Here is a 15,373-nt window from a genome sequence, read left to right on the forward strand (position 1 = left end):
GCTGAGTAGCATCCTCTTTGAAAACTGTTTGTTACAATGATGGGTTATTTTGAATTGCTAAGTGTACTGTTTTGCCAGCAGCTGATTAGAGTTGAGTTGTTGCAAAGTAGAGCCTGGTAAGTTATCAGTGTTACAAGAGGTATAAATACTCCGATATATTTTGTGGATGCCCACAGTTTTAGGCAGGCTCTTCTTCAAAGGGATTTTCCCCTTAAAAGCTTAACAATACAATGCTAGAAGGAAAAACTAATTTCTAATTCTAATTTCTAATCTAATTTTCAAATGAAAAACAGAGTATAAAGAATTTTGATTCTGGAAATGAGTTATCAGTTTCATCTGAGAGAGGAATTCCAGAAATTGTCTTAAAATTAAAGCCTTGGGAAGCAGACCTCTCAGACTTGATTCATCAAATCTGGAAATATTTATAAAGAAGAGAGATAGCAAAGTGCAAAGTTCCGCTATTAACGGGGTAAGAATGATCTATACAGTTGAAAACAACATTAAGAGAGTTGAAAAAAAATCTCCCAGTCATGTAGCAAAGATTTTGTTTCACTTATACAAAGCTTGGACAGCCATTTTTCTAAAAAGCACCAACCATTTAATAAAAAGTTCATCTCAGAATAGATATACATTTATCCATCTAACCGATCACTAATCCAAATCAGAATTTCAAACTAAGACTGTTCAATTGTTGTGCCCAATTACCAGGACTGTATTTATTACATCTTTTTTCAGGTAATCTGTTGAAGCCACGTGCCTACACAGTTTGATATGAAGCACTACCTAATCCAAATTATATCTGAATTGGTAGAGAAATCTCTCAAACTTCATACGAAAATACAGTAATTTTAGCAAAAATGTTTTAAATGTGCAGTAAAAAAAACCTCTGCTGTACGAAGAATACATTCTTTCCGCCAATTCCATATGGAAGCTGTTTTTTCGTAGAGCTTTTTCCTTTTTTTTTTACCCTTATTTTTTTGTACAGTTTTTTCCTTTTTCCCCACCAACCCCATAAAAAAAAAAAAAAACACACCACATTCTCAATAGCCATCTAAATAATTTTGTACTTAAACAACAAAGAAGGAAAAAAAGTAAAGTGCACTTTTTTTTTTTTTTTTCAAAAGTATGTTGTTCAATACCATTATGGAAAATTTAGAAGTTTTGCTGAAGTGTTGAACAAAAGGGAACATTTCTAGAAAAGCACATAGGAAACCACAAGAGATTTATGATTATTAACCCAAAAGCATATCCAATCATTCTCAGTCTATTATCACCTGTTTACAAAGGAAAAAGTGAAAAGTTGGCCACCTTTGAACTAGTTAACACTTAAAGAACAAAGAAATTGAAATAAATAAATCTACCACTGCTGCAACTGCTTCTGTCTTGGCAAACAAATCAGAAGCAGTATATTCACGTTACTTTTCAAAGCTGGAGCAATGGCAGGTTCTTCCTGTGAGACCTTTTCCTCCCTCAGCCCAATCACTGAAAAGGAAAGCCAACACCAAGCAGGAAATTCAATTTTCAATGATCTGGTCACCCACTTCATCTTGCCAATTCAGCAACAATTCTAAATTCAGTAGTGTAAGGCCTGTGCTTGTGAAACACCAGTGATTCCCAATAATCTCGAATTTCATCTGGAGTAGCTGGCAACTACCTGCCTTTATATTTCTCCTGTAACTGCTATGATGTTGCCTTTCCAAAACAAAACACCATGTACACATGCAGCTATTAGAAGAAAAAAAGGCTAAAATACATTTCAGCTTTAGTATAGTTAGTCTTTGGATTTCCCTGCATTCAAAAAGGCAATCCAATACTAAAAATGTAACTTAAGTTGTGTTAAGAGTCAGTCCTTCCCTTGATTTTCATCCAAAAGCACGTCCGCTAGTGAGGCAAACAGAATAGATGATCCTGATAAAAGAACTATCCTCCCTACCTTCCTTTAAGAGGGCGGAGGTGGCGTAGTTTATACTAATTAGGGATTTATTTTCATGTTTAAAAACGTAAGCTTTGTCAGAAGAGTACAGACAAAGCTGTAGTAATCAAATTTTCTTTGCACTTCTCAATCACTTTTGGTGAAAATTATGCATTTGTTTCCCTAGAATATAATCAAGAGATTTACACAGCTGTCTGGCAATTTTGTCTCAATGAGGGGAGTGTTCAGAGTTCAAGGGACATGCTCTATTTTGATAACGAGGTTGCCTTATGCTGATTTGTGATCAGAAGAAAAAGAAACAAATGGAGAGGTTATATAAAATGTTTTGTAAAAGTTAATAGGCTTATTAATTACTGAAACTTTGTATATTGCAGAATCACAGAATTGTAGGGGTTGGAAGGGACCTCAAGAGATCATCAGGTCCAATCCCCTTGCCAAGGCAGGTTCAAAATATCTATGCCAAGTGAGGTGTCTTAGATATGTCTATATCCATGCCACTACGGTGGACACTGCTTAACAAAGTTGTTCAATAAATTTATGTACTTATTTCAGAACTACTGCAGTAACTAGTAGTTTTTGTTAGGTTAAAATCTTGTACAGCTGAACAAGTAATGATAATTTTTTTTCTCAACTTTGGTTCCACTCTAAGCGTGTCTAAAGCAATGAATTTAAGGTGTGGCAGCTCTATTGTACAAATACAGATCCACTGCAAATAAAAAGAGAGATTTCTGAATAAAATGAAGTTAAGCCATAGTAAACAGCATATTAGTTTCCATTCAAATTTAATAAAGTAAATAACTGCACTGGAAAATATTCTGTTCTGGGATTTGTGCCATACAGGAAGGGCGTTGAATATGTCAGTATCTGTCCATAATTAATATCAACAGAAAGAATACCAGAAAGCTATGGTTTGGTTCTTAGTACCTTCAAGTTATTATTTTCAAGAGCGAAGCATGGTTTTTATCGTCCTCCCCATTCCACTCATTTTAACATGTCTACACACTTTGCAGAACTAAGCTACATTTAAGTTTGCATTTCAGCAACTACTAAAACACAATTTTAGTCATATTTTTTCCTTTGATCAGAATTGAGTTGCTTAATATCCATAAATTTGAGTCTTTTTTTGAATGAAGAGTGAAAGAGGTTTTAACCTCCTTTTTAAAATGAGGAAATATTCCATTATCCATTTTTTTCTGTAAGAACAAGATAAAATGTTTCCTGGGTAGGAAAGGGTATGTTAACGAATGCCTTTTATATACATATATATATATATATATATATATATACATATATACATATAAGGCATATATTTTAATCAATCCAATGTAAATAATGCTGTCATAATTGTATGTTCAGCTTAAGCAATCACTATTGTATTAAATTTCAAAAAGCATTTCTGGACAGTAATCACAGTGGTAAGATTATTGGCTGGTGAAATTATTCCTTATTTCACTAGGAATTATAGCGCTGTCATTATTACAGTGCTGCTCATCATCTGAGCTACCATTACAAGCATGTTCTTTGTCAACTGCAAAATAACATGGACTAACGTAAAATCACCACAAACGTACTTTAAGCAAATGAGTTCTAATTGACATTTGTGATAAGCTAAAGCAGTGCAAGACGAACTGCTGTTTTCAGATGATGAGGTAGCTCAAGCTCTTTATAACCAAGTTGACTGTGCTTACTCATATCTTGATGGCCTCTAGCCTTAATAACCTTAACATTGGAAGCTCAGTTTCAAAATCACTGAGAAATTATTATTCTATTACCAGCTCAAAAACTTTTGAAACTAGTACTTAGTCATGAAAAATTTAATTGCTTTGCAGTAAATTTTCATTTAAGACCAAGGATCCCATGGGTATGAAACTTGTTTATATTCAGACCATATGATGTAATCATGTTTTATTCTCTCCCCCCCCGTAGAGATAATCGCTAAGATACATTTCAGAAATGTTTTGCAGATTTAAAATATATCGTTACCTGGACATTGATACCTAACCCCAAACCAAATATTAAGACCTATTCTTAAACAAAACATTAACCTACCATACAAACTTTATGAGCATATTTCTTTAACACTGTATACAACTTTGCAGAATGGACAAAAAGGTCTAATTCTCAAAGTTGCATTAGTTCTACACTACTGATTTTTATATTTTGTTTGAACAACAAACCCACATCTCAAATCTGATTTACATCACGGCATACATTACATTTGATACAGAATACCATAATGATGCTTCTGTTTGTTGCAGTCAAGTGAACCCTTTCAGATACCCCCATTTTGACATACAAAATGCACTATACTAACAGTAGGAAACAAATTTCAGAAACAATGTTTCTTTCCAGCAATGCAAAAAAGACAATGATTAATTCTGAAATGCATGCTGGATTTCTGAATTGCTAGAAGCAAGGCATATACCTGTTCCTTTACAGAAGCTAAAATGGTAGTGGCAGTAGTCTCTGGTTCCATGCCTGGGACTGTGGAAGTTTCCTGTGCTGTCTGTGGCAGCCCATCTTCCACCAGTGGGGTCTGCTCAGGGGCTGGCATCTTGCCTGCAATAAACAATATTTTAAAATAGTTTACATTTTCAGTCAGGGACATTTAAGTAAATACAAATTTTCAGGATTTAGATTTTCATCTTCCTTCTAACACCTTTCCAAACTTAACCAAAATAGCAGAGAACTTCATACTACACATATCAGCACCTGTTCCTATTATTGTGCTTCACCTTTACAAACTGAAATAGGAATGTAAAGAGCAGGCAGACGTTACCAAGTAGCATGATGTTTAAAGATTATTTTTTAAATGCTATCCTGTGGAAATTACCAAAAGTAGCAAAGTCCAAGATGGGTAAAGAATACTAGCATTAAACATCAAGAAGACATAGAATCAAGGTGTATATCATGCATAGAGGAATGACATCTAACAGCAGAGTGTTTTGCTGTTGGGAGCAAACCAAAGAGATTAATTATAGTTAATGGTAATAATGCTTCTAGTGCTCTTTTTCAAAAATAAAAAAATAAAAAAAAATCAAAGCAGTAAAGTTATAACCATTGTCCTGGGCTATGGGTAGCACAGAATGGATAGACAGGATGAAAGTTTGAGAATCCCAACCTTCATTATTGTGGAGGCAGCACACACTAACAACCCCAGTACATGTAAAAGAATAAAAATACAATAAATAAATAAGAAGTTACTATTAATTAATATTGCAGATTGTTATGATGTGTTTAATACTTTGAAAATAGCACAGAAGCGGTATTGATGCATCTCCTGCACACATACCAAACTCACTTCCTTCAGAAAAGGAAAAACTCACAAGATACAACATTATAGTAATAAAAATTTAGATTTTCAGAAGAAGCTCAATATTCTTAGAGAAGGCACACAATACGAACAGTAGCTTCCTTCTCTTCATTTCCCAAAGAGTAGCTTACACTGCAAGCAGTCTACGGGCTACCTTCTGGGACGGAGAAGGAAGAATCACGCAAGTACCACGCTGCTGTATATCAAAGCGTGCGAGCTCAGCTCCTTTTCTTTCTTCCCTCACATTACCACCTTCCAAAGGGATCAAACCACAAACAAGGCGATATAAAGATGGTTATGCCAGACACTGTCCTCCTCCCAGACCAACACAGGCAAGCCCAGGCTACGTATATCTTCTTCTCCCACCACGACCCAGCACCCTCAATGCCCCAGCAAAGCCTTCAGACCCAGCCCAGCCCCCCCGGCTCAGACTGGTCTCTGAGGGAGAGGAGGCCCCAGCCCAGCGCCATGCTGCCGGCCTGCCCGCCGGGCCCGAGGCAGCTCCTGGCACAGCGCGGGGACCAGCCATCGCCTCCACTCATCACGCTCAGCTGAACTCAGCCAGTGCCGAATACCTGTGCCATGTCTGGGGAGATGGAGCCGGCTTTCTCTCAAACAGCACAGAGCGTACGCTTGGAGAATACACAGAGTGCTATCACACGGTTCGCGTGTCACGTTCCGTGTGATCCTGCATGCTGAGTGTCTGGTGATATTTTTGAAACATTTTCATTCATTTTAAGCTTGCAATACAATGGTAGCCAAACTAAGATTTCCTAAACTAACCTTAAACCTGGCATACATCTAAAGCTCCAGAGACCCCTGCTTCTAGAAGAAAAAGTTAAACAGCAATAAAGAAAGCAGAATAAAAAACTGCTCCAATATTTATGTAAGTTTGAAGAATTGAAGCGGCAGATTCAACTTGGAGGCTTTGGAAAAGAAAAAAGTAATCTTTTAAGGATTTTCTTGCAAAAATCAACTCTTTCATCAAGCCACAATGAGCAAAAGAATCATAGATTATGTTTCACTTCCCTGGGTCATACCTAGACTTTTACATCACTTTCCACCAATGTTTTATGACAACAACTCAGTGTTTCAGGTTTCTAAACAGACTGTTAAATTTGCTAGCATATCATTAAGTAATAAAACTACACATTCTAGCTTTCCTTTCACTTGGTAAAACTTATAAAGAGATCAAAACGTCAAATCCCAAACGCCCTCACAAGTTACAACTGAGGGATGCATCCCTTTGTGTCCTGACCTGCAAAGGAACCAGCGCAGTGTCCCTTATGTTCGGAACTTCCAGGTGAGAAACAAAACACAATTAAATCACAGAATCGTGGAATGGTTTGGTCTTAAAAATTACTCTTTATTCCAAAATAACAACAACAAAGGAAATTCACGATCCACTAGGAGAGCTGCAGTGAGGCAGATTTCATAGTATCACAGAATGGTTTGGGCTGGAAGTGACCTTAAAGGCCATCTAATTCCAACCCCTGCCATGGGCAGGGACACCTCCCACCACTACACCAGGTTGCTGGTGTACAGCTACACCCCCTCCAGCCCCCACAACTCATCTGTAGTAGATTTCTGTAGAATCCATTCAAGGAAACATACACCTGGACTGGTCGAAAAGTATCGTCACTTCTCTGAACAGAAAATATACCCAATATTGAGTCTCATAATAACACTCAAAGGAAAACCAATCAAATTAGTTACTAATGAAGATGCCAGTGTTAAATGTACATCTGTTTCAGTGTTAAGAGGCGTACTTAGAGAGCTGCACCTTCCCAGACAGGCAGTTGTTTTAACTGCTGTTCCTTCAATTAACACATTTCTTGGCAAAGTTACTGATTTTCTAATCTTGGTATCAAGATTAGACAGCTGTTGGCTTTGATCCTACAGACACTTGGGTAAGCACTGAACCTAACTCCGAGGTGTAAACTCATTCACTCCGGCTGCCTGCTGAGCTTGGGCGATGCAGTGCACAAATGGGATGATGCTCCCCACAGCCCAGCCCAGTGCCTGCCACCATGCCTCCCTCAGGCACACTGCTTGAAGAAAGCAATCACCTAAATTCCCAACTCCTACTCCAAATTTTGAAATTCTCCACTTAAAAGCCAGAAGAACGAAAGCAGTGACACTAGCTCTAGGCTGGATTGGCTGCATTTACATTTTCCATCTAGAAGCAAGCACGCAAGAGAAATAAAGCTGTTCAGCTTGAAGCCTGTAGTCTGAAATAACCTACACCAATGCTGAGAAGAGCAGCCCTTCCCTCCTCTTTACTGTGAAAGCTCACTCAAATGGTTTCATGAAACCACAAAGTGAGTTGGATCGATGCAAACCAAGCCACCAAAAACATTCCAATCAGTTTGTGGCAGAGACCATCTCTTCAGGCAACTGCAAGGATTTGCTCGAGGAAATCTTTAACCAGCCCTTCAGAGAATACCTGTTGCCTCCGCCATGCACACTTGGCTCATCAACCCCTACCATGCAGAAGCACTAACTCCTGAACACCTCTGAGATGTTCTTTTGTACAAAGGCAGCAGACTTGTTGGGCTCCAGCACAGATGATGGGGCAGATTCACCGGTTTTCTTTAGTAATCTGCCTATCTTGGTATTCCCACTTGTCCTCCAATCATGCACTGAAGCCGCAGTTGCCAAAATGGGTAATACTTTCTCTTCTGTCTGACTGAATGGTCAAACAGCTGCAAAGCAAATAGGTCCAGTGAGTTATCTGACACAAAGCTATGCTATGTTTCCCCCTGTGTGTGTGTGTGTGTGAGTGGAGGGAGTAGGATGGCGTTTTTCTGAACCAGCTGATCTTGTAGCCATGTGTAATCACTGATTAAATGAAAGAACCAGAACACACAGTTGAAGAGAAAGAAGAAATGCAAGAAATCACTAAATTGAGGAGAGGAAGCCACACTTTAATTCTTCATTCTAGCTGGTGTCTAATCCCCGCCTTTCACTGCTCCTGCTGTTACTTTCACAGCGATAGCCAATACATTTGCCAGCATTGACTAACCCCTGTCCAGGCAGGAGACGGGCAGGAAGCCACAGACCTTTCCAGTTTCCCTGCAAGACATCAGAAGTGGCACTTTTTCACATCTTCCTTCTCACTTCATTTCATATTCCTCTTGCCTTCCTTATGCAGAGGATTTTCCCAATTTTTCTCCCCTTGCCTATGTTCCAAGCCTCCCAATACTGACCTGAAGCCAGTAATAAAAGCCACAGAAGTAATTTCTGCTGAAGAGGTAATATGATTCTTATGAACACTGTTGACTAGAGTAGGATAGACTGACAGTACACATCATGAGGAAAAAAACCCAAGCAACATCTTATTAAAAATCCTTGTGTGTCTAGCTACAAGTTTAAATCAAGCAACAGGAGTAGATGAGGACATCAGAGCTACTTCATTGGTACAGAAGAAAAAAGCTCCAATAAACCAAAGCCAACTTGCTGGGACATGGACATATTATTTATTATACAATTAAGTTATTCATATAAATCCGCACTTAAGTGACAAGGCACATTTCAGCCTCAAAGACTTTTCTCTTTTGATCCTTTGCAGTATATGTAAAAATTGAAAACAAAACTAGGCTTACTACATTTCCACAGTTTTTAGATGAAGACCCAATTAAATTTTATCTGATTTTATGAGTTACTTCACAGACATGTCAGTACATTTCTAGCTATGAGTGGTTCACGTTAGCTCCATCCTGCTACAGGGATGGAGCGCTGCTCGCCCGTGCAGTAGGCGGTGATTTACATTCTCAAGCTTGGTGCAACCAAGTGACTGAGCTAAAATAAACTGTGTTATGTCTACCAGCCAGTAGTTATTTGTTTGGATGAAAAGACAGCAGATGACAACTTATCCACTTGCAAAGACGACACAAGCAATGAAAAAATGGATTTTATGGATCAAACACACACAAAAAAATAGTTTTAAAGTTTCCAAATGCAGCAAGAGTCAAGATCCTTCAAATATCACACTATAGGCTAAACGTTTTGTTAGGACATGACCTTTCTAGATGGACATGGGTAGTGCACAAGCTTTGTACACATGGACTTAATTATTTGATGAAAACAGGGAAGTAAATATACTATCTGATGAAAATGTGGAAGAAATTGACTTCTAAAATGACAGCAGAAAAAAATGCCTGCACAAGTTGCACAAAGAGCTCCTCTTGCACAAACAGAAACCTACGTGCAACTGACACAGGGCCTGAGAAAGGTGGGAGATGTGTTTAACTACCTTATTGTGAAAGGTGGTCTCTTCATCATCCCCTTTTCTTTTCAAAATACATTTTTCCCTCCTTCCTTCCATGTCCAAGCGCAAAAGGCAGCTGGTGATATATCCTTTTAAAAATGTTTAAAAGGATTACCCTAGTTTTTGGCTAAATGTATTTTTGTTACAGCTCCTAGTACAAGACAGCCCTTTTTTTTGGCCGATGGCAACATACTTTCACTTCGTCCTAGTGAGCAGGCAGGATTCTACATCCCCAAACATCCAGTTGTAACATGCTCGCAAGATTAGTATTTTTATAGCTTTCAAACTAACCATTCAAAAGAAGAGATCAGACAGGTATAGCAAGACAACCATTTTGAATAAGTGTATATTTACGATCATAGCCTTCAAGGCCTGAGGCACCATTTGTAGCTCACCTTAAAAAAAGAAGAATCTTTGTCATCTAAAGGATGTCTGGAGAGCGTTCACGTTTCACACGTGTAACACAGAAGCCATTTGGCAATAAGACGACCTTTCAATAATTAAGTCTACAAGGCTCCAGTGCCTTAAAGAACACAAATGACAGACCCCAAATCTGAATCTTTCCTTTGGACCATCTCAAATCTGCATTGCCCTGATCTACCAGAATATTGGAATCCACGGCTATTTAGAACATCAGGCAGTAAGAAATAATGCGAATTCGTCACAAGAAAATTATATCAAATCTACCTAATTTTGTTTTTTGACAAGAGTGCTAGAAGAAATACATCTGGGATATAAAGCTTTTGATGCAGTCATGTGGCCTTCTTACAAGCAGCCGAGGTAGCTTAGGTGAACATATCGTGGGGGAAAAGGGGCAAACAGAGTAACTTGTTAAAAGCCATAGTCAGAGCAGCCGCTAGTTCAACTGCATTGAAAGGCACGAGTTGTCATTCCATCACAGGCCTGGTACTGCCTGGACGTGGTTAACTAGGGTAATAAGTGGGAGCCAACACCATTATTAACACTTTCTAGGTGATGGCTGTGGTCCAGGGAAAGGAGAACATCTATTGCTTAATGGTAGGGTCGGCATTCAGAGATCATGAACAACAGAATCACAGAATGGGTTGGGCTGGAAGTGACCTTAAAGGCCATCTAATTCCACCCCCGTGCCATGGGCAGGGACACCTCCCACCACTACACCAGGTTGCCCAAAGCCACATCCAACTCAGCCTTAAACACCATTTTCTTACCAGGTATCACACCTTATCCAATGATACTAATAATTGTGTTACTCTCTCTTCTCAATAGGATGCTGGGGTGCCTCTTCCTCCTTTCCAAAATCAGACAAACTTTATTTTTATACTTCTTCATAACTACAGGTAACACAACAATTAAATGCTCATGCTTATGATTTAAATAAGCTTGATAATTAACATTGATATATTTACATTAGATAATCTATTTACCACCAGAAAAGCTAGACTTAGTTAGTTACACTGTGCTTTAACATGAAGCTCAAAATAAGCGTTTTAAAACACAGCTATCAAAACCAAATCCTCTCAGTAACATGAAGTAGCTGGAAAATTACGCAATTTTAAGTCTTGAAATTCAACAACTAATTACTGGGGAAGGGGATTTCCATTTTCAAAACAGAAAAAGCCTGCTCTTGCTTGCACTCCACAAGTCCAGGAAAACATCAATATAATAGCTCAGGAAATGCACTCAGGGATGACAACAGCAGAAAAGAATGCACTTCCAGACTTGCAAGATTGCTATTTCATATAATGCTAAAGCAGTAATTGTAGTTAGAGGCATATCTTTCCATTTTTAGAATGACTTACTTTTGCTTTATAAAAAAATATATACAACTTCTGATAGCTGAAACTTGAACGGAGCTTTCTGAACACTGCAAAGAAAGGAACAGCAAGTGGCTGACAGGAAAGCACCCCAACCCAACCCAACTCTGAATACACATCAGCAGAGAAAAGTGCTAAACCCACTCCTACTTGAAAGAGAAATAAACAAGAAACACCCCTGTTACTATACCACAGGAGCTGAAAGTGTTACACTTATTTATGCTAGGCAAAAAAGGAAACACTTCGTCCAGGAGTCAGTTATCTCCTCAATATCACAGGCAGCAGAGGAAATTACAGATGTTAACAGCATCTACCTAATTGCATTTTGTGCTTTGCTGTTTGTGAGAGAGATCATTTCAAACCCAAAGTTTTTTAAATGAAGCACTCAGCAAAGGCATAGAAGAGGTTCGACAAAGGGTTTAACCTCTTCACTTTTTCTTTTCATGCTCACCTAATTCACTCTCTCTCAGTGGAGTTCGCTTAGGACCAGACAGGTAAAGCTGCAAACGACAGAGCAAATGTTGCCTCAACATGCCCAGCAAAGCAGGGGCACAAGCAGGGGCTCAGAAACCTGCTTTACACTTCTCTTGGTTTACAGGACTGTACAGAGTTCCACTGTTGTTTTTTGTCAAACGGAAACACAATAAAAACTAAATTGTTTGCATTATATACTCCGCACACGTCTGCACATAAAAGATGTTATTTGAAGAAATAATTAAGAAGTTTCTCAGTCACAACGGCAAATACAGTTTATAACATTTTTCTCTACAGTAACACTGCTAGTTAACTCCAAGTAGCTCTCAACACACCTTCTGATGAACGCTGTTAGAATCTTTTTTTATACATTTTAAAAATAGATTTCATCGAGGCTATAAACGCAAACTTCAGAAGAACATAACCAAATACGGAGAGGTAAACATAGGCACGCTCACACCGCCTCGCCCCGCTCTTACCCGGCTTTCATACTGATGCTGCTGCTGCCTGCCAACATCCTCCCGCCAAGGCACAGGAAGGATTTGTGCCAACAGGTTTGTCAGATACATGGAAAAAGCCAGACGTCCCTTAACTTGCAATTTACAGTCAGCTTGGGATAGCGCTTGCTCACCGCTGAACTGACGGGATAACGCGTCCGTGCTGTCCTGCGTCACTTCGGTCCTCGGCCCAGCTGTGCCAGCACTCAGCGCCCCACGGAGGGGCACGGCCGGCCGGGGAACCCCGGGGGGAAGGCCCCTCACGGGCAGGCTGCTGCCACAGGCCTGGCCCAGCCCAGGGGCAGGATCAGGGCAAGGGGTTTTCAAATGCAAGGTCATCGCCATCGCTACCCCTATCCTCACTGGGCACGGGGAGAATAAAGCATTTATCTCAAGGAAAACCTCGTGGTACTGTTACACGTCCAAACAGCCACAGCGGGTCGGTCACTGGCTGCATACTCGCTGTCACAGCTAGCGCCTCGCCAGACCTTGTTATCCCCAAGGAAACAGGAAGGCTCAGCACCCACATCTAATGTGCTTCAGATACACCGCCGGGATTTGCGCAGGGCATATTAAATCTCACAGCCACGAACAGACATGTCTGGCCTCGAGGTGCAGCGCAGGGAACGAGGCGTCCTCACGCCCTGGCTCCCCGAGTGCCACCTCAGGCCGCCGGGAAAGCTGCTCGGTGCAGTGCGGAGCGGCCCACCCGCCATGCTGTCCCCGTGAGGGGCAGGCCGGTGCCGCTTCCCAGTGCCGCACCGAAGGAGGACTGGACTTCCTGACTCCTGGCCAAAGCACCCCACAGGCAAGACACTTGCTACAAACAAACAGCTTTATGCTAAAGGTAAATTCAAACGGCCAGATTAAGCACGGTACTCTGTGGTAGGCAACAAAATCAAACGCAGAGGTCCCTTCCAACCTCAACCATTCTGTGATTCTGTGAAAACTTAAAAAACAACAAAAACAACCAACCCCCCAAACACTAAAATGCTATTTCAACTTCTAATGAAAGTAACTTTGTACGCTACTGAGACACTCGGATACTTCAAGTGAAATGGGTAAGTACAATTTACATTCACCACATGCTGCTGCTTTGATTCACCAACGTTGAAGCTTAGGACTACAAATCCTTGATCTAGATTTTGTTTACAAATGAAACAAAAACAAATCAGGAAAATGAAGACCAACAGATGTGTACTAGTCACCGTGCTACAGACCTCAAGCTTTTTCTTACCACAGCCTTAAAGCACCAACACTTAGTGCTTAGTCATTAAATGATACATACCAGTAAACAAGGAAATTACATTGCTTCTGAAGTATCTCCCTATTTCTTAACTTACTGGCCAGAAACCTAAGAGGAAAGCTGCTGTAGAACATCATACTTTATTTACAAGAAATGCCATATATTTCGCAGATTTGTACAACAGTGTCTTCATGAAAGTGAAAAATTTTACTTACTGGGGCAGCAGTATGACCTTCAGGTTTCCCACTGAACTCTGACAAACTGATGACCTAACTTCAGTGATGGCCTATTTGCAAAATATGGAAGACTTGGGTCCATGCCAAGTATAACCCACTCAAAACGAAAAAAAAAAAACAAAACACATAAAAGTTTTGCTTAATAAGCTACTGACTCAGTGTCTCCACAAAAGACATTTTCGTGGTGTTTCCAATTTATTAGGTATAAATTCAGTCCAGCAGTGAATTTTAAGACACACTAGCCAAAGAAAAATTCCGAAGATAGGAATATTCTTGTTATCAGCTTTCAACTTCACAGAGAAGTCATCTCTCTGGAGACTTATCTGTAACTGGTCATACAAATGCTTTCCTTTAGCTGTGAAAGGGCAAACCTTACAGCGTAACCATCAATGTATTTAGTCAATCTCCAACAGCAGAGAAGAAAAAGTTGCTTGTGGCCTGTAGCCACTCTAAAACTTTGGGGTGGAAGCTATATCAGAAACAAATACCCCTGGAAACTTTGGTAAGATCCAGCTTTTCTAGACTGACTTATGCATGAATAACCATCATAATGGTGGAGTGCAGGTATTCATTTCATAGATATGGTAACTAAAGAGCAGCTAAACCTACAAAGAGATTACTTACTCAACAAAGGTGAAACTAAAAGGTGTAAGAAAAAAATCTGTTTCAGAAATAGCCATGGACCAAATTGTTAACGACTGATTTAACATGAAAGGATAATTGAAGCAGGCAAACCTGTAACTGAAGTTACTCGACTTGAGAAGAGCAAAACTTGTTAAATAAAAAACAACACAGTTTCCAGCTGAGCTGAGGAGAGCTGTCTGATGCTTGTGAAACAGACTTTTTCAGCATCTGTCCACACTAGTGGAAGGGATGACATTCACACAAGCATCTGATGCACACATAAGGCAACAAAGAATTTGCTATCTGGGGTGTATAACTATTTTAAAACAGGTAAAAGTGAAAAAGGTAGAGCACTCTAAGAGGAGAGAAGAAACCTGCAAGTCCATGAAGTTTGAGAATTGTTTTACAAGTCAAATAATAACATAATGATGTGAAAGTTACAGACAAATAGGTGAAAGACTTGCTAAAGCAACACAGAAATTCCATCAGTAACAAAAACATGTCTGTCCAGAAAACACGCCCAGGTGATCCCCTAGCAGGTACTGTTAAGATCTTGACAGTGGACTCTTAAAATAGAATCACAGAATACCCTGAGTTGGATGTGACCCACAAGGATTATCGAGTCCAACTCCTGGCTCCACACCGGGCCACCCAAAAATCAAACCCTGTGTCTGACAGCATTGTCCAAATGCTTCTTGAAACCCCAACAAGCTCGGGGCCATGACCTGGGAGCCTGTCCCAGTGCCCGACCCCCTTTCCCTAACCCCCAGCCTGACCCTGCCCTGTCCCAGCTCCATGCCGTCCCCTCGGGTCCTGTCGCTGTCCCCAGAGAGCAGAGCTCAGCGCCTGCCCCTCCGCTCCCTGTGAGGGGGCTGCAGGCTGCCATGAGGCCTCCCCCAGTCTCCTCCAGGCTATCCCATTAGTATGCTTGATTTAATTTTTCTTATGGCAAAAGGATACCTTGGTATACAAATAAAATAACTA

The 15,373-nt window shown here is 40.1% G+C and overlaps 1 protein-coding gene across 7 annotated transcripts in view; it reads right to left on the reverse strand.

Annotated features, from left to right (window-relative positions):
* The window catches only part of PKP4 (plakophilin 4), an 88,944-nt gene that overhangs the window by 63,546 nt on the left and 10,025 nt on the right, over positions 1–15,373 (reverse strand). For 6 of the 7 annotated variants that reach the window (XM_038181759.2, XM_038181758.2, XM_038181755.2 and 3 more), the window contains one exon: positions 4,359–4,492. In XM_038181759.2, coding sequence (XP_038037687.1) covers positions 4,359–4,487 — 129 coding nt within the window. In that variant the 5' untranslated portion in view covers positions 4,488–4,492. Of the gene's footprint in view, positions 1–4,358; positions 4,495–15,373 lie in introns of those variants that run through there. The other variant, XM_038181761.2, reaches the window with a different exon arrangement.

Source organism: Anas platyrhynchos, chromosome 7 (assembly GCF_047663525.1).
Source record: "Anas platyrhynchos isolate ZD024472 breed Pekin duck chromosome 7, IASCAAS_PekinDuck_T2T, whole genome shotgun sequence".
Taxonomy (NCBI): Eukaryota; Metazoa; Chordata; class Aves; order Anseriformes; family Anatidae; genus Anas; species Anas platyrhynchos.